Genomic DNA, 23,287 nt, shown 5'->3' with positions numbered 1-23,287 from the left:
GTGTACAAAATTACATAAAAATGGGTTCAGGAGGATAATAGAACCTTACTTTCGTTAAGGTGTGTCTCTGAGATTTCAGTTATAGTCTAGGGGTATTTGTACCTTATCCCTTAAAAAAATTAACCTTGTAATGTAATTTTTTCTTGAAACCGAACCCCCTTCCATCCTCTAGCTCCGTCATGACGGAGACATTTTTTAGAGGTAAAAATATAGTCGTACAGAATTTTATACTAAATCAACAAATGCATAACGTGTATTTATGCACAATTTTTTTTTTCTTTTGATCATAATTAGTTTATATATATTCTTAGCTCGTTAAATCGCTTAAATCTAATAAGTTAATATAATTTGATATAAATATCTAATCGATGCGAATAAGTTTTTACCCTTTTAGTGGGGCTATCGATCATGCGATGCTGCTTGGGAAAAAAAGAAATGTATGTGTGTAAATAGTACTTTCTCAAAAATAATATGCATATGTATAATAGGCAATATTAACGTGAGTTGATGGGATAATTGAAATTCCTCCGTATTTTTAATCAAAAGTCTGGAATTTGAATCATGAAAATGGAAAAAGTTATGTTGGAAGCACTGCCCTAAAAATGAGCCTAGCAACATACGATTCAAATTTAATCAGGCTTCAATATCAAACACCAAATAAAAAAATAAAAATAAAAATATAATAGACTAATACCGCCCTAAAAACAATATCTTAAAAGTTAAAACCATCACAATCTTAGAATATTCAAAGTTGAAATTTATTTACAAGTTAAAATAAAATATGACAATAGATTGATAAATTGTTTATTCAGAATTTTAATTATTTATTCAAATAAATTTAATATTTAAAGTTGATATATAGGTCAGAAATTACTAATTAATCCACTCACTACTATTCTTTATGATTGGATACATAATACATTGTATAATTATTGGTAGATCTAACGGGACACTTGTAATGGCTCACTGATCATATGCAATGTTTACACAAATAAATAGTCGATCGGATTCACTATTTTCTTTTTTTAGTTAGTATACATAGATTATATATTAGTTATATATATATATTATATATGAATTAGCAATTAACGGACCGCTGTTTAGAATAATTCCTTCTATTTAAAAATGATATACAAATATAATATAATAAATTACAATAACTCTCAATTTACTAAATTCTAAGTTTACTTTTATATATAGTTCAAGCAATGTAATATGGGCAGGAATATCTTATCAATGATTATAGTGAAGTCGAAAGTATTTTTTTCATTTTTGATCTCTGAAGCTCTCAATATAAAATTGTTGAAAGCGTTTTACCTCTTGAAATGAAACTTTTTGAGGTAAATTCAAATTAGTCATGCCCAAAACGGATATAGAAAAAAAGCATTTTTCAATATAGAATCCAACCAAAAAAAATATAGAAAACGTAGGGCTAGAAATTAAAGATGAATTCCATATAATTATTATTTTTAGTGTAAATGGCATACACCTCATCCTTTCATGAAAATATATTTTATTTTATTTATCCTTAAGAAGTGACGCTGCGAATAGAGATGCAATTCTATCTGTTCCCCCCATAGGTTTTACATGTGTGGTGTGACTAAGTTATTGCTTTTGAACGTAAAAAGTTGTATGCAATAATGGTATAAAAAATTACATAATTAATGTAAATTAATGCTTATTAAGAAAAAGTTACGATAAGGATAACTAAGTTGATACAAAAAGTGATATTCCATAAGAGAGATTAGGAATCGAATCCTTACGTCAATATTTTCTCAATTGAGCTTATTGTATTGCACGTGCTTTTAAAGCTATCGATTGCAAATTCTTCAAAAAGTTACCCTAATAATTTGAGAGGATACTATTTAGGATACGCAAAATGGTAAACATTTATAGTACATTACGCTTTATAGCTAGAGTTTCGGATATTTATGATTAGCGGTTACAGTTTCTTAAATTTTGATATTCAGTTCCTAATGGTATAAAACCAGAATTTGTATAATTCGGTTCCTAATTGTATATATCAAGATTTTGTATATCTTACCCTAACTATTTGTATACGATTTGTTGATACGTTTCATTTGTATAAGTTATGAAAAAATCATAGTAAATTACCGTGTTTGTATATTGACAAAGAAATATACAAATTGAGTGCTGAAAAATTCATATAGCAAGCGAAATATACAAACAGAGTTCTGTAAAAATTCCTAAATGTATAATTACATAATTTGTATATACGTACTCTATTTGTATATTGACAAGCGAAATATACAAACAGAAACATTCATAGCAAATAAAACTATAACTATGAAGCGTAATTAAGCAAATTGTAGCTATGAAACGTAATTAAATTTAATCTCTTTGCTATTTATGAAATTGTCTCGAATATTCCCTCACCTAACTAAAGCTTGATAAATTAATGATTCTTTCAAAAAAGACAAACAAATAAGATAACATATTTCGGATAAGTTTCATATTCCTCGAACTCTTTAGCTTTGTTGAACACTTGTATGATATCCGTATTTTTCAAGCGCACAATTACCTATTATATGATCGACAATGTAAATAAATCATTATATTGTAATTTGTACACTATAGTGGAAGATATCATATAGTAGGATTTTTTATCAAATTATGAATATCATAAATTATAAGTCTAATCTATTATTGTATTGTTATTAATATTTCAAAAATCAATAAAAAGGAAATTACCAAAAGTTAAGGGTACAGGAAATATTATTCTAAAAATATTTGTGTATAATCTAAATGAATATTACATGACGTAAAGATAGAGTATGGGGTGGTAGAGATGGGGCTACGGGAATGGAATAAAGACATGTGTTGGAACCCCCAAATCAAACACACCTAAGTTATCACTTTTTTTCCACCATGTTGTAATTGGAGAAAGGTGACTAACTTCCAAAGGCGGAGCTAGATGGGGTTCATGGATTTGGACGAACCCATTAGCTTTTTTGTAAACCTTATATTTGTATTAGAAAAATATATATATATGTATATTAACATGTAAACCCCCAAACAAAATTGATTTAAAACCCCCAAACTCGTAACCTTGGCTCCGCCTCTACGTACCCTTTTACACTACTACTGTTGCGCATCATATGCTTCAACTGACAAAAAGGAAAAGAGAAAAAAATATCATCTTTTATGAGTAGTGACAAACATTAGATTATACAAGCTTTGGAGATACTAACAAGCAATTGAAAAAAGATATACAAATTAAAGAAGAACAAGGATAGCATTCATTCTTTTTTTTTCTTTCAATGATAAACTGGAGTGAAACACAACATATCCCGTGTGATTCCATAAGTGAAGTCTGAAGTAAAACATAACAAGGACAACAACATATCCCGTATGGTTCCACAAGTTAGGGGTCTAGTGAGGGTAGGTTGTATGCAAACTTTCCGAAACCAATCATGAACTTCATTCTCTTGGAAGAATAAAAAAGGGAGGAACAGAGACTTGTTTTTGACATTTTATTTGTACAATTCTAAGTTAAAAAAAGGAGGACAAATAATATTTCCCTGTTCCCCAAAGAATCAAAACTTCCACCCTCAAAATACTGTGGAGTTGAAAGATTTATTTCAGCATCAATCTTGGTACTTTGTGCAAAGAATACAACAGAGCCTCAGCTTCAGACTGGAGAATTAATTGGATCCTGTTGCAAGGCTTTCTGGACAAGCCCGGTCTGTTCTTTCACGTGAACCTGGTAGAAACCAGTAGCTGTGGCAGCAGAAGGACCACGGCCGGCATATTTTATGTCATCTATGTTACCTCTGTCCAGTGCTTTCATCGCAGTAGAAAGACGTGGTGCAATGTACTGGTATGCACCCATGTTCATTGGCTCTTCTTGGCACCAAACAATCTCCGCATCTGGTAACATGACAATTAAATGATGTCAAATAAGCTTCACCAAGTATTACAGGTTACATTACACTAGCAATCTGAATGTTTTAAGACTATTTCAGAGAACATACTTGGATATCGCTTCAGTTCACGTTGAACGAGGTCATATGGGAAAGGACAAAGTTGTTCCACCCGACAGATTGCAACGTCTTTCCCTTCAACTTTCTTTCTCTCCTCATCAAGCTCATAGTAGACCTGGGAGAAGTCATGAAAGTATACTTCAATGCTAGCAACTTGTGAGCACAAATGAACAGTGAACAAACAAAAGCACATCAGTCCCTTCAGGTACATCCATTAAAAGAGTCATCTAATTAAAAAAAAACAAATTCAAACACTATTTTTAAAAACTTTGTGCATCGAACTTCTGCCATCCAGTCTGCATCTATACATGCTAAATGAATCAACTATTTGAGTCCGACATGAACATCGACAAACTTAAGAGGAAATACAAGTATACGACAAACTAACCCACCTTTCCGGAGCAAAGGACCAGGCGTCGGATACCCTCTTCAAGATCTGAGTGGTCGTTCTGATCTTTTATTAAGCGCTTAAACCTGGTACCTTGTTTGTCAAAACCAGGGTGGCCTTGGACATCATCAAACTCAGATAGGTTTGACTTGCAGTCCTTGTGACGAAGCAAGTTCTTTGGGGACATTACAATGAGAGGTTTACGGAAATCTCTGTGAATCTGAGAAGGTGGCAATAATTCATGAGAAAAACAAATGTGTATGAGCTCAAAAAATTTAAAAAAACTTGCAATCCGACATACCTGACGCCTGAGAACATGGAAATAATTTGCAGGAGTTGTCACATTCACCACCTGCCAGTTACATTCCTGAATCTGTTTCCTTAATGTAGGTTCCATGTCCGGAATGACATAGGGGTTATCATCACTCATCTGCAATGAAAAATTATTGTGTAACATTAAGCAATGGACAGAAGTAACAATATATTTTAGAACTATCAAAGCAACACATGTTCATTAATGATGATCTTTCCTGCTTTTGGAGGGGAAGATGTATAGAACCCAAACATCATTTTCCACCATGTGGCTAATTGAAATTGTATCATATGGTTAAATAACATAGTAACATGTAGCTAATCACTAGCAAAAGACAGATAAAGATCTCGTAACCAAACAGTGCAAGATGCAACAATTCCATAAAGCAGTTTAGACCGAAACACAATACTCTTCAAAACTGTCTAGGATTAAAGGATACAAAATGCATCAAATTTGGTGTGGTATATGTACTTGGACCTTATTACTATCTAGTATGCATCACGGAATGATTGCTTTCATTATATTCACATGCCCTAGATCTGTTGCATTTTGATCTTTTTTCTTTCTCAGAGAATGTTAGCATGTCAAATCATATTCATTTCATGTGACTGGGCTAATGCTCCTTAACCAAAGAGGAAGGAGGAAGTCCTTAAATAAGAAGTGATTCCCTTTATGGAAATGGAAATTAGCTATAGTACCTGGAGGAAACGTTCCAAACGTGCACTGGAATGCTCAGGGCCCTGGCCATCATAACCATGCGGTAGAAGCACAACCAACCCACTCTGGCGCAACCACTTGGCCTCTCCACTGCTCAAGAACTGGTCAAATATTACTTGAGCCCCGTTGGCGAAATCACCAAATTGGGCTTCCCAAAGAACCAAAGAATTTGGATTTTCCATGGAATAACCCAGTTCAAATCCAAGAACACCAAACTCTGAAAGAGAACTGCACAGAAGTACAAGGTCAATACATAAGTCATATATTACAGCCCTTATATCAGGCCATTTGAGACAACCATAAAATGCATAAACAACAACTACGCCTCAGTCCTAAACAAATTGGGGTTGGCATTCAAAATGTATAATTGAATGATTTAAGAATAATCTAATTATCCTAACATGTTAGTACTTATTTATTTTTGGTTGTTGTACAAAAACAAAGCTTGTGGAATTCCCAGTACAAACAGAATTTTGCTAATGAGAAACTTTGTAGGATTTGTTTAGTTTTTCGGTCAATTCTATTTTTAGTTCTGTTAGTCTACTGATCACTATGTTCTTAGATCCTCTGCATTCCCATGTTCTACTTCTGAATGTTATATGCTTACATGCTTCATTTTCAAAATATCGATTGAAATTACTTTATAATTTATGTGCTGGCCTTTTTTAGATACCAATGTATTATTATATACACATAGGTTCAACTCAGATCTTGCCAAAAGGCCGAGAAAGGTATAATTGAACTACTAATATGCTAGACCCCGCAGATTCAGTGCTCTATCGGTTCTACCCCATTAAGATCTTGTGCTAAAATGATTGCAGATATCTTTTTTTGAGAAGGTAATGAATGCAACTATCTTAAGGAAGATCAATCTTAAATACATCCTTAACACCCTATATTATTGACACTAATGGCTGCAATAATGGAATCAATTCATAGGCAATTTGCATTAGTTAGTAGTTACTCAAATCTTATATGACAAATAGTTCAAGCGTGCAATATGAAGAAAATAAACGAATTGACTATTGAGAGTATGCCATTAAATGGACGACTACTGGTTAACACTACCGAATGATAATCAGGATGAATGTGAAGTTGTGAACCCATCAGCCAAGGATTATTATTTCAGTCCTAGGAGAGTGACGACCATCTCAAGAACCAAATAGACTGAATTGATGGAAGTCCTATAAGAATGGGAAGGGAAGCCTTTTCTATAAGAAAGAGGGAGCAAAAGCTGGGCTTCGATCCCTTCTCTCTGATTTTATGTAGTCTTTATAAATAAGACTGGTAGAGGAGTTGTCCCAAGGAAACCTCAAGAAAAAAGACCCTGGCTGGAAATATAATCAGTTAAGGATTCTACAGAAGCTACTAAGTGACTTTATCATGGGAAAACAATTAAAGGTGGAAACAAAGCATGCAAACATTGAGTGAGAAAGTTAAGTAATAAAATCAGTGGAAGGAATCCAAAAGACTGCTATGACATTGCTTTACTTTTCTATAAATGAATTTTCTACACTTTTCTGATATGAAAAATAAATTATTCATATTTCAGGATAATTTATATATGTTTCAAGCATAACATATATCCACATGTATATTTGTCTGTATTTGCATGTTTATAGGAGATGTCTTCAATCTCCGCCTCTATTCACACTAAATCTTAGATCGCTTTAAGGCGCAACAGGTATTGGTGCATTTTTGCACTTTTAACCTTCAACACACTGGAGCTCAGAAGGTAAAGACATATATCGTTAGGTCATTTCCAAAAGGTTAAGTACTTCGCTACAAATGCACGAGTTGAAACATTCTGAACACTTACAACTGTTCAGCATGTTCATCAAGTTCTTAGGCAGATAAAAAATTTGCAATGACATTTTGGTGTCATCAAATTTACCCTAATGATACCGTCTCTATCATTGATGTCTTAGACTCATTATAGGGATAGGTCGGTATTATTAGAGTTCCTTGTGTAAATACGGATTTCAGTACAACCTATGTACTGTTCTACTGAAATAGAAACAATTACCATTTTCAAAAAAAAAAAAAAATTGCAATGACATCAAAGATCAGTTGCAGTATAGTCTCATAAGCATCCAAAAGCACCTCTGTTTTCGCAACAGACAAAGTGAGGCAATCTACCCACCACAACTAGATACAATCAGCAGGATCAAATAGAAACTAAAAATTCAAATTCATAGACAAATATCCAGATAGAAATTGACATAAACGATGATAAAACACTGCAAGCACTGATATGAATCAAACAACCATCAGAATATACCTGTTACTCACGGTGAACATCTCTTCATTTTGGTTCATCATAACATGATCAAGAGGACAGTACTTTGCCCCTGTCTCCTGATCATGAATAACAGAATGTCTGTGACTGAAAGTACCTCTCTCAACATCCTGACCACTCAACCTAACATGATTTCCTTCCACAAGCAATGTTGCAAAAGCAAGAGCTTCTCCCACTGCCCAGTCCACGCCCTCCCCTGTCTCAATCATTTTCTTACGGTCATCAAAAATCCTTTTTACTGCTCTGTGAGCCTTAAAATCATCTGGAAGGGAGGTGATTGCTTTCCCGACATCCTTCAAGATCTCAGGTTTGACACTGCAAACCAGTGTTTTTAATTTGAGACTCATAATTCAAGGTTCATATTATACTAGTTACAGAAAGATGAAAAGTAATAGCCATACCCAGTGTTTCGAACACGTGAAAGCTGTGCAGGTGACTTAAATCCAGACCAAAAGGCTGAAAGCCAATCTCTTTTTTGAGGGACATAGTCTTTACTAGCAACAAACTCCTCATTAAGGATTGTATTGATCTTGTTATGTATTTTTTCCACATCATCTTTTGTCACCTGACCATATTGTAGGAGTTTGTTTTGATAGATCTCCAATGAAGAAGGATGATTTCTGATGACCTGTAACAACCATTGAGAACAAAATATTATGCTATGACTGCAGTCAAAAGGAACAGAAGAAGCCCAGTTGGATCCCAGAGAAGGTAAACATATTTATACTGTTCAATTGCATCAGTTATAACTTAAAACTGGAAGGTAAATGAGTAACTTCAGCCGAAAAACCGGAAGAGAATATAACTCTGCATAAAGCACAAGGAACTTCAAGATAAACTAACCTGATACATCTTGGGCTGGGTGAAGGATGGTTCATCAATCTCATTGTGACCAAATCGACGATAACAGACAATATCAACCACAACATCTGAGTGGAATGTCTGGCGCCATTCTGCAGCAAGTTCACAGGCATGAACAACGCCCTCGACATCATCGCCATTGACATGGAAAATTGGAGCACTCAAAGCCTTGGCAACATCAGTGCAGTATTGAGAAGATCTTCCAGCCTTCGGATCAGTCGTAAAGGCCACTTGATTATTCACTACAATGTGAATGGTTCCACCAGTTGTGTAATTTGGAAGAGCACTTAAATGCAATGTCTCATAAACAACACCTTGTCCAGCAAAGCTACCATCACCATGGAGCAAAATACCCATATTCTTTGTTCTATCCACATCATTAGAATAATATTGCTTTGCTCTAGTTTTTCCAATAACAACTGGGTCCACAGCTTCCAAGTGACTTGGATTTGCAACTAATGATAGATGAATTCTCTTACCACCCCTAGTAGGGCGATCATAAGAAGTTCCCAAGTGATACTTGACATCACCAGTTCCCACATAACCAGCTCCATCCGCAGGTTTTGTACCACCGGTGAATTCACTAAAAATTTGCCTTAGTGGCTTTCGAACAACATTACCTAAAACATTTAATCTACCTCTATGTGGCATCCCAATTACTATGCTCTCAACTCCCAGATCTGCTGATCTGTCAAACATCTCCTTCATGCCAGGAATCAAAGTCTCACAACCTTCAAGCCCAAATCTCTTGGCTGCCACCCACTTGGTGGCTAAGAAGTTCTCAAACTGAGTACTCCACATCAACCGGTCAAGAATAACTTCACGTCGTTCGCGGTTGTACTCCCTCGGTGTAGGAGTTTCAATTCGTTCTCTCAACCAATTACATTTATCATGATCAGAAATGTGCATGTACTCAAAACCAATGCTGCCACAATAAGCCTGCTCAAGTCTTGTCAAAATCGCCCTCAAGGTTTGCACGGGGCGATTCTCAGACAAGAAACCAGCCATCCTCCAAACACCAAGGAAGAACTCTCGGTCCAGATCAGCTTCAGTGAACCCATATGATACTGGATCCAAAACATCGGGGATATCCCTCTCCTCCAAATCCAATGGGTCCAATTTGGCTTTTAAATGACCATTAACCTGATAAGCTCTCACAAGCAACAGAAGATTCATGCTTTCTTGAATTGTTTGGCCAGAAATCCCAGGTGATGTGGCAGCTAGGCCAGTAAAATTCCTGAAAAAGTTGTCCCAAGATTCATCTACACTACTTGGATCTTGCTCCCAAGCACGCTGAAGCTCTTCAAGGTAGACACTGCTAGTGCCATCTAAGAAGCTATCAGTCAACTTAGAAAGTGGTACAGGCCTCGGGACTGGTGCAGCTTGCGCTTTTGGCCTGACAACTGTGGTATGAAAATATCTACTTTGTGATGGAATAATGCGAGTTCTTGGCACATAAGAACCACCCTGAGACACAGCCCTTCTAATGGCGAGCTTTGCCACACTAGACCCAGCTCTAAACCATGCCATTGCTGTAAATCAAGCCCTCAAATCGAATTTAAAAGTCTTCAAAAGTATCAATAAACCTTCAACGAACAAAACTTCAACACACAATCATTATACCTTGAGAAATAACCTAGTAAGAATAATAGGAAATAAAATAATCAATAATTCAAATGGAACAGCAGCAAACAGACAGATACTAATCAACATTCAAATCAATTTCTAGAATGTACGTAACCTCCACAGTCTAGTTTTCTGTATTAGGATAAATGGTCCCGCATAGCCCAAAATTGTTATTGAAGATTCATACCGTCAACCCCAACTAGTCTGGTATTGAGGTGTGGTTGATTGATGAAATAGTTCAGCTTTGGGCATTTAGCGAATGAAATAAGCCAGAATAGAGAAAAATGATAACCGAGGATTCATGCATTCAATCCAACTAGTTTGGGATTGAGGTATCCTCGGTTGAATTATTTGAATAGTTTAGCTTTACGGATCAGCATGAAATGTGCCCAAATGAAAGACAATAATTATACAGGATTCAGCACCCAAGGGTTTGGCTTAGAGTTGGATTGATAAGTATAAGATCTCAGGTTCAAATCTTAGAAGAGGCAAAGACACTAGGTGTCTAAGCCTTTATGGATAGAGCAGGTACTAGTGGGAGGTAGCAAGTACCATGGAAGTAGTCAAGGTGCATGCAAGAACCGCAGCTATCAAAAAAGAAAATTTTGTAGAGGATTCAGACAGTCAATTGATTGATAGTTTAGCTTTAGTAGAAAACAAATCCCTTCATCATTAAAGTTTTAAGCACCACAGCTATAAAAGCAAATTTTACGATCCAGCAGTTTTCCTGCACAAGCAATTCAAATGCTGAAGGATCGAAAATCCTAATCTCCAAACACGACCAAATCTAACCCGGAAAAGCAGATTTTACAGTAAAATTTCAAAATCTTATAATTCAAATAGAATGGAGCTTACACGGAACTGTAAGAAATTAAGAGCAGCATTGAAAACAATCAACTGAAAACAAAAATACAAGAGAATATAGTAAATCTATGCAATGTTAGATGCGGTAAGTTAGAAGTTTAAAGCACTACTCCTATAAAAGCAAAATTTTACCATCCAGCAGTCTTCCTGCAAAGGCAATTTAAATGCTGAAGGATCGAAAATCCTAATCTCTACAAATGACCAAACCTAACTGGAAAAAATAAACAGATTTTACAGTAAAGACAAAAACTAACTGGAAAAAGCAGATTTTCAGCAAAATTTCAAAATCTCATCATTCAATTTGAACAAACCTTACACTGAATTGTAAAAAATTACAAGCAGCATTGAAAATAATCACCGGAAAATGAAAATACATGAGAACATAGAAAATCCATGTAGCATAAGAATGCGGTAAGATGAAGTTTTAAGCACCAGTCCTATAAAAGCAGAAAAAATCACGATCCAGCAGTCCTCCTTCAACAGCTACGCAAACCATACAGGATCTAAAACTCTAATCTCCAAAAAAAGACCAAAACTAACTGGAAAAAGCAGATTCTACAGTATAATTTCGAAATCACAAAATTCAAACCGAACAGAGCTTACACTGAATCATAATTATTTTTAAAAAAAAACTTACGAGCAACATTGAAAATGATCTAAAACTCTAATCTCCAAAAAAATACAAAAAAGACTAACTGGAAAAAGCAAATTTTCCAGTAAAATTTCACAATCAAATAATTCAAATCGAACAGAGCTTACACTGAATCATACTTATAAATTCAAAAAAAAAAAAAAAAACTTACCAGCAGCATTGAAAATGATCTAAAACTCTAATCTCCAAAAATAAAATACAAAAAAAACTAACTGAAAAAAAAAAAGCAAGATTCTACAAAAAAATTCCGAAAATCAAATAATTCAAATCGAACAGAGCTTACAAAGTTGCACTGAATCATAATTTACAGCATTGAAAATGATCTAAAACTCTAATCTCCAAAAATAAAATACAAAAAAAACTAACTGAAAAAAAAAAAGCAGATTCTACAAAAAAATTCCGAAATCAAATAATTCAAATCGAACAGAGCTTACAAAGTTGCACTGAATCATAATTTACAGCATTGAAAATGATCTAAAACTCTAATCTCCAAAAAAAAAGAAATGCAAAAGAATTAACTGAAAAAAAGCAGATTTAACAGTAAAAAATTGAAATCGAACAAAGCTTACACTGAATTGTAGAAAACTACGAGCAGCATTGAAATTGATAAATGGAAAGCGAAAATATAGAAGAGGATTCGAAAAATACCTTGAGGAGTTGAGAGGTTTATGGGTTGAGCGGAGCGAATATAATGACTTTGTAGAGAGTGGACGAAGCCACGTTCAAAGTTGAGCAATCAGCACTTAATATTTTAACAATACTTTTCTCATCTCTTCTGGAACCTCACCAGTCACCATTATTCCCTGCAAAGGGTCAAAAAATTATTCACCTCTCCTAATTTATAATATTATATTTTACCTAATTAAATATAATTTTTGGACAGTTAAAAAGAAAAAAAATATTATAATTATTGTGAATAAAATATATTTTGTATAGTCCAATTAAAAATAGAGTGTACACAGATCTGACATTTACTTCAAAATCATTGTTTTAGATAGACTCTACTCTCTAGCTCAAATAAAACAGTTTAAGAAAAGAAGTAATTGAATTTATTTTTTAAAATGTATATACTTATTTTATAGTTTTTAAAGATGTGAATTTTTTTTAAAAATTATTAATTTTATATAAATACTAGATACGAATAATTTTTTTACTTTCAAAGTTGCACTAAAGCTAAATGGTAGGGACCGTAGACTCATGTAATGTGTTGGTGTTTATTTATTATGGTTTGACTATTATTTTTTATTATAGATTATTATAAATTTATTTTGCTTAGTCAAAAACAATTTAATTTTTCTTTTTATACAATATCCATCTTTTTCAAAATAAACTGCCCCATGTAAATGGTCTTTTCCTGTGCGTGTTAAGCCACAGAGTGATCTGGAAACCAATACTTGTCAAAGGCACAACACACTTGATTTATTTATTTTTATTATTATAATTAAAAAATAGATCTCTTTCAATTTGTTTTTTCTTATTTTATTTTCAATTTAATTTTTATTATTACTTTTGATTTTAATTTTTCTATCCGGTGTTTTGTGCCACTTTGGGGATCGATTAATTCAAGTTATATTGTACAAGGTCTATTAAAGTAAAAAATGTTCTTTAATAGAATTTTTTCATTACCAAAACTAGAAGTTGGATTAAGAGTAAAAAGACCCAATCATCATTAGCAGTTCCACAACGTATTGATCTCAATTTATTATGAATCGACAAGTTTTACACCAACGGTTGTCAACTTATTGCAACTCTCCTATTTTTATCTAGGTTTGAGACTAGCAAGGTCACAAGCTAATGCTAGCTGCCATCTTCACACACTAGGTGCGATGATAATATGAGTTGAGCTTAAATAAAGTATGAGTAACAATTCACATAGGCAAAACCAACTTGTTTGGGACTAACGAGTAGCTATTATTAGTCTAGAATTCATGCATTATATTTTTCTTTCACCTTCTACATCAAAGCAAAAGCTAACAGGTTCATGTTTAAAAGAAAAAGGAGACGAAATCCTAAGAGGACATAGATAACAAAGAACAATAACCAAACAAAGGCTATTAAGCTGTATATGACAAATAGATTCCAAATATAAAGTAGAAAAAGCCTTTGACACACCAAACTTGCCATACAATGGCAGATAAATGGTAATGAAGTTCACAAGGATCAGTTTTTCATCTCCACCAATTTGTACATCCAAGTGCAATCAAGAAAACAGTAGCCAACTGGGTTCACGAACCACAGCAAGACGACTTCTGGGCACCTTGACCGGCAGTTCCTGCCTGATCGGATTGGTTGATCCTGATTGTCTGAGGCTGCACGAACAGAGAGAACATTATTCATATACGAGATGAAGTGATCAAATTTAGACATGTCCTAATAACTCCAGTTCGTTGAAACAAAAGAATAACAAAAGGCGGAGGAACTATCTGTGTACCTCAGTCTTGGAATCAGATTCTGAAAGCCTTTGCTTGATATCCTTACCAATTGAAAAGAAAACTTCTTCCACATTCAGGTTTGTCTTTGCACTCTGCAGTAGATATTGTCATTTATCAGTGACCCAAACTGTACTCCATCCGAAAAAACTTTCAATTTCTACATCAGAAAGAATTGGACTTACTGTTTCAAAGAACTTAATGCCATATTCATCAGCAAGAGCTTGACCTTTGGAAGTTGGCACAGCCTAGATAGGAAAAAGGAATAATAATATCAATAACATCTAATGGAAACTCTTGTGAGTCAGAAAAGAAGTGAGGACAAGAAATTCCAATGATAACAATTTTGATAAATATAATAACCTACCCTTTTGCTTTCATCCATATCAGCCTTGTTCCCGACCAAAATCTTGTTGACATTATCAGAAGCATGCTGCTCTATGTTGCGAATCCAGTTCCTGATGTCTGAATGGTTCAGTTAAACATTAAACAATTAGGTTAAATCTGCTCTCGCAAATGCTGAATCTGGTTATCAAACAGCAATTTTTAAAAGGTGGTCATGCAACTGCAACTTAAGACCATAAAACCAGCTAAAGCTCGAAATGGGAAACAAAATTATCACATCTCTCAGCAAAAGAAAACCCAAAAATCACGCTGAAGGATAGAACTACATATATAAGCAGGTAGCAAAAAAATTAATGAGAAAAAAATCAAAGTTACAAAAAAAAGAGCATTGAAGCAAGCTAGTGAAAGCATTTACTATTGAAAGAAGACTCGTCCGTGACATCATACACCAGCAGAATCCCCATTGCTCCTCGATAATACGCTGCAAACAACCAAATTCAAACTTGATTGAGAAACAAATGGAAAATGAAAGAAAATTTCACATTTGAAGAGACCTTTTAATTCAATCCCCTAGAAATTTTATTCCAAAGACTTCAAAGTGCTGAGAGTAGCTTGCACAGGGGCAGGCCTACGTAGCCCAAGGGCATCAATTAAATCCCCATAGTCGAGAAACTTCCCAATTATATGGTAAAGTACATTTTGAAAACTAAAAGTATGTGCATATACAAGTTATTCAATCCCCCTGATAAAAGGAACCATTAACCATTGACAAGCTTCAAATCAATGTGGCCATTACATGTAGCCGCTCCAAACTCTTTTTATTTAGGACACAAGTTACACAACAAAAAAAGTCTTTGTTTCATTTCAGCGTTGCAAGGAGCGAACATCCTAGGACATCTGCAGATCCAGAACTAGTTATCCTTGTTTCTTTTCACCCTTGCAAAAGGCTAGGACAGGAAAAATTTTCAATCCAACAACACTTAACTCACTAGGTTTGGATATACCTGTTGTGATAGTGCGGAAACGCTCCTGACCAGCTGTATCCCAAATTTGTAACTTAATCCGCTTGCCATCAAGTTCAATTGTTCTTATCTTAAAATCAATTCTGTAAAAGCAGAGCAATCCGGTAAATATGAAGGAGAAGGAGGAAAATAAAAGCCGGGAAAAAGGTTGAGAGGAGGCAGTAATCAGTGCAATGAGGTATAAATTTACTAGATTTTTCAAGAATGACAATCCCAAACTAGACAGTTCATCTAGCATCCTGCACAAGAGAGCACATTTTTTCTACTTTTTTTCCAGCACAATCTTTTCCTGCTACAATTCAAAGATCATTGGCGTATAACTTTTTCACAGTTTCTTGAAAACTTCTTCAATTATCAGAGTTACACCTCAAATTTCTGCATCATTTGACTAAAACGATAGTCTTGCCAAAGGAAAAAGAACTAACTGCTGAAATAGTATCGCAGTAATTCGAAAAGATGTACTTCGGTGTCTGAAACACAATCTAAGTAGTAGCTCCAGCGGAGAGAGAGACAGTCAAGGATACAAACCCAATAGTTGTGATGAAACTTGTTGTGAAGGAACCGTCTGAGAATCTCAGAAGCAAACAACTCTTTCCCACACCTATAAATATAACCATCATTAAGTGTAAGCCGTAAGGAACTGATAATAGATGTTATACATGGAAAATATCCTCTATTCTTTGGTGATAAATATATTAGCATGTGCTTAGAATGAGAGTTTGACCATATTTATACCCAATTTCCTTCTATAATACGGACAAAATAACCATCCTCACTCCTCTCGTCAATATACTTCAGGTTTTCAACTGTATTACTACTAAAATCAGTTTTTTTTAGGTTTTTGGGCTTAGCCTTCATATTCAAATTTGCATCTTAACTAGAAATCCTTTCTAGAAGCCTGTTCATGGAAGCTCTTGCCTAACAATGATAAGTACCTAAAGTTCAACCTGTAACTAATAGTACTCTAGTCACTTTTTGAAAATAGTAACAACATACTGAAATTGTACTTTCAATTAATTTCACAACTATTTGAAGTAGGAACGTTTATGTTTCAGCAACTCTCTAAAAGTTGAACCTTTCATTTGTATGTTCTAGATTCAGTTAAAGATGAGGAATAAAGAGGGAGAGGTTGCGGTATTTGACCAAGTTCGGCCTAGGAAGAATCCTATAAGTACCTTTTTATCTCTTATATTGTCCATATATGAGGGCTGGAGTGAAAAGGGTGTTCTATGCAGTATGCACTTAGTTGAATGAATGAACAAATCAAGCATTTTGGTAGAAGATGGTCAAGCTTACCAAACATGGATGTGAGACATCCATTTATCATATTATCAAAGTGATCCATGAAGTATGGTGAAAGAACAAACGTCCAAAGATACTGAGGTGGGGAGTGTAAATTTATAGATGTAATATCACTATAAATCTGACTGATTCTCATATCCCCGCCAATTTTTTTCCCAGAAAAACAAAAAGGTAAAGGATAAAGGTAAAGAAGCTGGTGGTCAACTCAGAATTAGATGCAGCACCCTTCTTGTTTCACCAAGACTTCTAAATTTGAAATATCTCCCATGTTCCTCCTCCTCCAATAAATTTTCAGAAATAATAAGTCGTGTCATCCTTGAGATGAGACACAGTTTTGAAATTTTAATTTCAAAAGTTAGAAAATACCAAAAGAACTTTTTGAACTGACATTCACAGAACGCCATCCCAACCCATATTCAATTTCTTAGAGAACACAACAAAATTAATCATAGAAAGAAGAAAAAGTAAGCTAAGAATGATGAACATTCAGTACACATCTCTGGACACTTGAGGTTAAGAGGCTTTATAAGGAAAATGGAGACATGAACTGAGATTGCTGAAAATGCATTTGTCAGTACACCATCCCTCAATCACAAGCAAAAGACAAGAACTATTTAGCATGAGCTTAACTTAAAAATGCAATGGAACGTAGGATAACCATAAGGAATGTCAAATTGGACTAGCACTTGATCAGAAAAAAATGTTGAATTGGAGCAGCACTATGGCACATAGTGCTATTTTAAAATATGTGACACAACTCCATTTTTCCATACAACTTTCAAAATTTCAAATTAGATTAAACAACTAAAAGCTTTGAACTTATATATAATGTTTGGTCCATCAAATCAACCATAACATTAATATTCTCTTCCATTTTCATTAGTATAGATATCAAAGTCGATTAAACATATTCCTTTCTATTGTGGCATGTCAAATAACATCTTAAACCATCACGGGTACTTGCTACCTTCCACCAACACAAGTACGGGGCAACTCCGCCCACCAAGGCTTGGACATAAGGGAAGAAATGTGCTGTACCACATATTACCCGAAGCCCATCCTAACATCTTAACCAAATCTCACCAATTTCACGTAAAGATCCAAGTTTTCCCCAATTCCTAAGCTCCATTGTGTTTTTCTTCTTTTCTAAAATCTTATTTTTCTGAAAATGGATTCGATTAACTTGTGATAAGAAAAAGGAACAAATCAAAAACGAAACAAAAAAGCAAACTAACCGCTATCGCCAATGAGGAGAAGCTTGATGAGATAATCATAATCTGCTCGAGCCCTAGCTGGTGGAGCTGCCATCGTCTTGTTCCGATAATAAAAATTTGAATCAACAATCCAAAACCCTAGAAATCTGTTTCTGTAAACACACAAAATGCACATGAATCAGCTTTTGATTGTATAGAAAAAAAAATGAAATTCGAAAATTCAACAAAACCGCACCGAACGGAGAGAGAGACGGAGATTATCGAGCAGGTCAGAAAGTCGCCGGCGACATTGGGCTGAAGGGGAAGAAAAAATGTGAGATGGTAGAAAAAATCTACCAAAGCCCAAGCGTGTATTGGTGAGACTTTTGCTTTGTGTTGGTATTTGTATTATTTGGGGAAGTGGACCATTTGTTCCTCCAAATCTGTTCTTTTTTTATATAAATAAATTGTTTTTAAAAAAGGTCGATATACCTCTTAACTTTGTCATTTACAGTTGATATACGTTTCGTTATGAAAGTGGTTCATATGTACCATTTATCGTTATATAAATGACTCACATATACCCCTATCGTTACAAAAGGAGCTCACATATACCTTTCTTCTAACGGAAGTGAAAAAATTAGTGTTAGATTTATTTTTTTATTTAAATTTTCAAAAAAAATTATGTAGGGGTATATATATATGATCCTTCTAACAAAGTTCAAGATATATTTTAATCTTTTTCATACAAAAATTATTGTTTGGCTTCTTTGATTATCACTATTTGAATTTCTTATTTATTTATTTTCTTTCATTCTTTAGTGTAAAGAAAAAATTTAAACTAACTTTTTTCGGCAATATTGACTATTATAATTTAGTTTTTGTATTTGTAAAAATAAAATAAAAAAATTGGACTTCTGTAATAAATTTTACAAGAAAATTAGTGAAAGATAAATAAATTTGACCATCAAAATAATAAATTTAAATTAGTCGTTGAAACAAAAAAAGTCGAAAAAATAAATATGTGTGAGGAGGATCAAATATACCCCATGTGGGTCATATTTTTTTCAAAAAAAAAATAATTAAAAATTAAATTAAAATTATTTTTTCCACTTCCGTTAGAGGAAAAGGGTATATGTGAGTCATTTATATAACAGTAGTGGTATATATGAGTCTTTCATAACGAGGGTTATATCAACTCTAAATAGCAAAGTTATCAGACCCTTTTCCCGAAAAAAAAATTGTTTCCTACCAGATGTCCGGTACCCACATTGGAACCCGATTAAATTCGGATTCGCGCCGCGAAGTCTCACATTAGGGGGGTAAAGCGCTTCCTAACAAAGGTGTCATAACAAAGGCGACTCCGTACCCAAAGAGACTTAAACTCGAGACCTCTTGATTAAGAATTAAGGAGTACTTACCCCTTCACAGTCCACCACAACTCAAGATAGCTTACATTAATATCAATGTGAAACTCAAGTCTCATATTGTAATAGAGCATAATAAATTGTCATGTTTTGCATCAATTCTCCTCGACAATTCTACATTGGATAGCTTTTACTTAGCAACAAGTAGGTAATTCCTTATCATCATAGTCAATTTTAAGTCTGGGGTATTGAATATTTGTGATTGATTTTATGCAATAGACATTATTCGTCTTGAACAACGAACATTATAATATCAATGTCAAAATAAGAGGAATTTGTTCAGATGGTAAATTTTCTTTAATTTCAACATTAAGGTTACGAGTTTAAGTCACCGAAAAACAAAAGATGGAAGCTTTTGGAGGAGGGGTAAAAAGAAAAAAAAAATCAATGTCACCATGCATAACACATTGGGTAACATATCACACTTTGAATTAAGACTGATATAAATTTATACTAAAAAAAGTTATTCAATAAATTAGTTAATTTCTTTTTTAAAATATTTGATATGTGAAATTATAACCAAAACTTTAATTAAAAATACAAAAGTCTATTATCCCACCACTCTTTTTACATTTGAAAGATGGGATAAAGATTGAAAAAAAATAACAAGAATCAAATTAAGCATATCATCACAAATTTAAGAGGTTATATATATATATATATATATATATATATATTAGTACAAACTTGAATTGTGAAAAAAGAAAAAGATAAAATTATGATAATTTTTTGTTAATACTAACTAAGATAAGTAATTCTTCGTGATTTAAATCATAAAAATCTTTAAACATAATAAAAATATGAATAACTTGAACTAAAAATTTCTCCCTCCAACAAAATTTATAACAATTAAGTAACGTATGTGAAATTTGTCCATTTCAATTACACGATAAATAAAATAAAAATATTATTCAAATATTGTTTCGCTAGACAAAAATTTGTGAAAAATACCATAACATTTCTATTGTTTCAACCTTTCGAATGTGTAACGCCAAGACTATATTTATAAAAAATTCCAAAATAGATACAAAATCTAAATGATAATCGACCTCTCCGAAAAAAGAAAAAAAAAAGAAAAAAAGAAAAAAAAGAGAAAAAACAAGGACCCCTCTTCTTCGTATCTGGTCTCATTTTCCCCCAAATACCAATTTTATCGGAGCCCTAAATTTTCTCCATTTTTTCTCATCTTCTTCCAATCTGTTCTCTCTCCTTCAATCATGGTTAGTCGATTTTACTCTTTTTTTTGTATGTATAAACTTTATTATATACGAAAAGTTTATGTATTAAAGATTTTAATTTAGCATTACTTCGATCTGTAAAGTATATGTATAATTGACATGATTTTCTGTAATTTTGATGAAAATTTTCAGTTGGGTTGCTGATTTCTTTAGTGTTTTATGGATCTGATTTCAGTTTATTGGTTAGATTGATGAGTATGGCTATTTTTTTTAATTTTGCTTTGTGGGATCTATTGGTTTTGAGCTATGAAGAGCTCCTTTTTTTCCTGAATCAATATTTAGATCTTTGTTTCAGTGGTTACTTAGTAGCGTTTGGACATTAAAACTGTGATGTATTTGAAATAAAAATGTTAAAAGTGTGTTTGAAGTTTAAGTTGAAAAAGTGTATTTGGGAATTGAAGTTTTGTTTGAACATGCAATTAGCTTGAGAAAATTGAAATTTTGTGAATGGAAAAGTTTTTTCTTTATTTCACTTGAAAAAATGCTTTTGAAACACTCTTTATCTTCAAAAAAATTCAAAAACTCAATTCAATGTATAACCAAACATTATGTTGAAAAATAATTCTATGATTACACGGGGTTATTTGCTGTTGATTCTTTTGGTAAGATCATGGTTTGGATTGTGAGTTCTTTGCTACCGGCCTGTCTTGCATGCAGAGTTTTCTGTGTGCTTGACTATAACCCTTTTATGTTTCGGTCATCTAGATATTGTTCTTGGTAGAACTTCTAGTCTTACTTGCTTGATTATGAAAAAGTCCAGGGTAAATCTCAGATTTCGGAATAAGAGTGTGGAGAGTTAAAATGTATGTTTTATTGGATAAAATTTCCTGCTCGGATTGGAAAATAAGGCTCTGTCTTTACAATATTTGGTTGATGCTGAAAAATGAATATTTGAAGTTGAAGTTGGATTTTTTTTTTTTGAAGTTGTTGCTGGAATGAAATCATTATTTCACTTGAAATACTCTTAAACCAGTTATTGAGTGTCAAATTCTATATTTCAAGTTGAAGTTGAAATAATAGACAAATTGTAAAACAAACATTATTTTGCAAATTATGCATGTCCAAATGCCTACTAAGTTCTACCAGTGCTTTATTCTATTCTTAGAATTCCATTGAGGTTCGAACACCCAAAATCAGTTTTAAGTTGACTTGAAATTTATGGAATGACGCTTGCCTTGATTATACAAAGTTTCTAGTGCTGGAACACTTGTACCTTGGAAGTTACATTTGGAGATTTTTATTAATTTAATTTAGATGGTAGTAAAAAGGTCTCACAGGTTGATGTCATGCCACTGTTCTTCCCCATCCCTCTTCTGTGTCAGAAGAATTGAAGAATGACCAACCTAATTATTGTTAGGTTGGAAATGCAATTGTTATCTTTCTCTTGTAATTTGTTTCTTCACAGTCATTTGGTGGAGATATTTTAAGTGGGAAAGACAGATTCTAGAAGTAATGAATAGGACTTGAAGATCTGAAATACTGCAGGCTTTGGTTCCTTTCTTTGTTCTGCTATTTGTTGATTCTTTGTTCTTTAGGGGAGACGGAGTATCTGGAAGACTGGAAGTGTGATTGGACTGATTGGATAATTTTAACGTAATGATTTATAGTTGTAAGACAAACTTGTTGATCTAGATAGGGTAGTTATCCCATTATTATTCCCCTGTATTTCTGTTAAATGTGTCGCCTTATAGAACGTTTGGGGTAATATTGTATATTATAAAAAATTGTAGGCTAACGCAGCATCTGGGATGGCTGTGCATGATGATTGCAAGCTGAAGTTTTTAGAGTTGAAGGCAAAAAGAACCTACCGTTTCATCATCTATAAGATTGAAGAGAAGCAAAAGCAGGTTGTTGTGGAAAAGCTTGGTGAACCAACTGAAAGCTATGAGGATTTCGCTGCAGGCCTCCCTGCTGATGAGTGTCGATATGCTGTCTATGACTTTGATTTCATGACAGAAGAAAACTGTCAGAAGAGCAGAATATTCTTTATTGCTTGGTATGTTTTACTCAAATTTAGTGATAACTTTCATCTTGTCGGTTTATACTCTTGGTTATCACGGCCTTTTGTTTTGTCTTTTGTTGAAGGTCACCTGACACAGCAAGGGTGAGAAGCAAGATGATTTATGCAAGCTCTAAAGACAGGTTCAAGAGAGAGCTTGATGGATTCCAGGTAGAGCTGCAAGCAACTGATCCTACAGAGATGGGGCTTGATGTTTTCAGAAGCCGAGCTGGTGGAATTGAATGTTGAGTGCGTGAGTGTCTTGTTTATGTTAAGTGATTATAGTTTTGGGGAAGTAGAACTTGGTTAGTTATACTACTGGCTTGTCGTTCCCGATCACCTTACTCTTTAAAGTCTCTTCTTCTCAGAGAACTTCAATACTTTTTAATCCATGTTATATTGTTACTCATGAAATCAAGGAGCTATCTTGTTACATTGAGCATCATTGTTTTCTTTACATTGATCTTTTAAGTCTCATATATTCAGAGAACTTCAATAGTCTTTGATACATTCTCATTGCTACTCATGAAGTCCAGGAACATCTTGTCACTTTGAAGCATCATTATTTCTTTACCATGCACTTAAGTTGCTTCCTTTTCCACCCTCCC

The 23,287-nt window shown here is 33.8% G+C and overlaps 3 protein-coding genes across 7 annotated transcripts; 1 reads left to right on the top strand and 2 right to left on the bottom strand.

Annotated features, from left to right (window-relative positions):
- Positions 1-3,237: 3,237 nt before the first annotated feature.
- On the bottom strand, positions 3,238-12,470 carry LOC102591883 (2-oxoglutarate dehydrogenase, mitochondrial-like). 4 transcript variants are annotated; one of them, XM_006365654.2, is made up of 9 exons: positions 12,373-12,470; positions 8,565-10,218; positions 8,123-8,349; positions 7,704-8,036; positions 5,404-5,650; positions 4,694-4,822; positions 4,397-4,612; positions 3,996-4,119; positions 3,238-3,891 (listed from the first exon to the last, which is right to left on the bottom strand). In XM_006365654.2, exons 2-9 carry the CDS (start codon positions 10,110-10,112, stop codon positions 3,653-3,655), a joined length of 3,063 nt encoding a protein of 1,020 aa, XP_006365716.1. In that variant the 5' UTR covers positions 10,113-10,218; positions 12,373-12,470; the 3' UTR covers positions 3,238-3,652. The 4 variants fall into 4 exon arrangements, with proteins under 4 accessions (XP_006365716.1, XP_006365718.1, XP_006365717.1 ...); XM_006365656.2 differs by having other exon boundaries at positions 8,565-10,114; positions 12,373-12,463; XM_006365655.2 differs by lacking the exon at positions 12,373-12,470 and adding an exon at positions 12,294-12,371.
- A 1,220-nt stretch (positions 12,471-13,690) lies between these two features.
- Positions 13,691-18,415, bottom strand: LOC102591326 (ras-related protein RABE1c-like). Of its 2 annotated transcripts, none has more exons than XM_006365653.2 (9): positions 18,272-18,415; positions 18,058-18,182; positions 16,049-16,121; positions 15,503-15,603; positions 14,914-14,979; positions 14,521-14,618; positions 14,339-14,401; positions 14,156-14,248; positions 13,691-14,033 (listed from the first exon to the last, which is right to left on the bottom strand). In XM_006365653.2, exons 2-9 carry the CDS (start codon positions 18,128-18,130, stop codon positions 13,950-13,952), a joined length of 651 nt encoding a protein of 216 aa, XP_006365715.1. In that variant the 5' UTR covers positions 18,131-18,182; positions 18,272-18,415; the 3' UTR covers positions 13,691-13,949. The 2 variants fall into 2 exon arrangements, with proteins under 2 accessions (XP_006365715.1, XP_006365714.1); XM_006365652.2 differs by having other exon boundaries at positions 18,058-18,188; positions 18,272-18,414.
- Positions 18,416-20,533: 2,118 nt separating this feature from the next.
- On the top strand, positions 20,534-23,121 carry LOC102590986 (actin-depolymerizing factor 2). The gene is made up of 3 exons (XM_006365651.2): positions 20,534-20,662; positions 22,411-22,676; positions 22,766-23,121. The coding sequence occupies exons 1-3, from the start codon at positions 20,660-20,662 to the stop codon at positions 22,926-22,928; spliced, it is 432 nt and encodes a 143-aa protein (XP_006365713.1). The 5' UTR covers positions 20,534-20,659; the 3' UTR covers positions 22,929-23,121.
- Positions 23,122-23,287: the final 166 nt, after the last annotated feature.

Source organism: Solanum tuberosum, unplaced genomic scaffold (assembly GCF_000226075.1).
Source record: "Solanum tuberosum cultivar DM 1-3 516 R44 unplaced genomic scaffold, SolTub_3.0 scf00577, whole genome shotgun sequence".
In the NCBI taxonomy this organism is placed as follows: Eukaryota; Viridiplantae; Streptophyta; class Magnoliopsida; order Solanales; family Solanaceae; genus Solanum; species Solanum tuberosum.
This window is presented reverse-complemented; position numbering and strand designations above follow the sequence as displayed.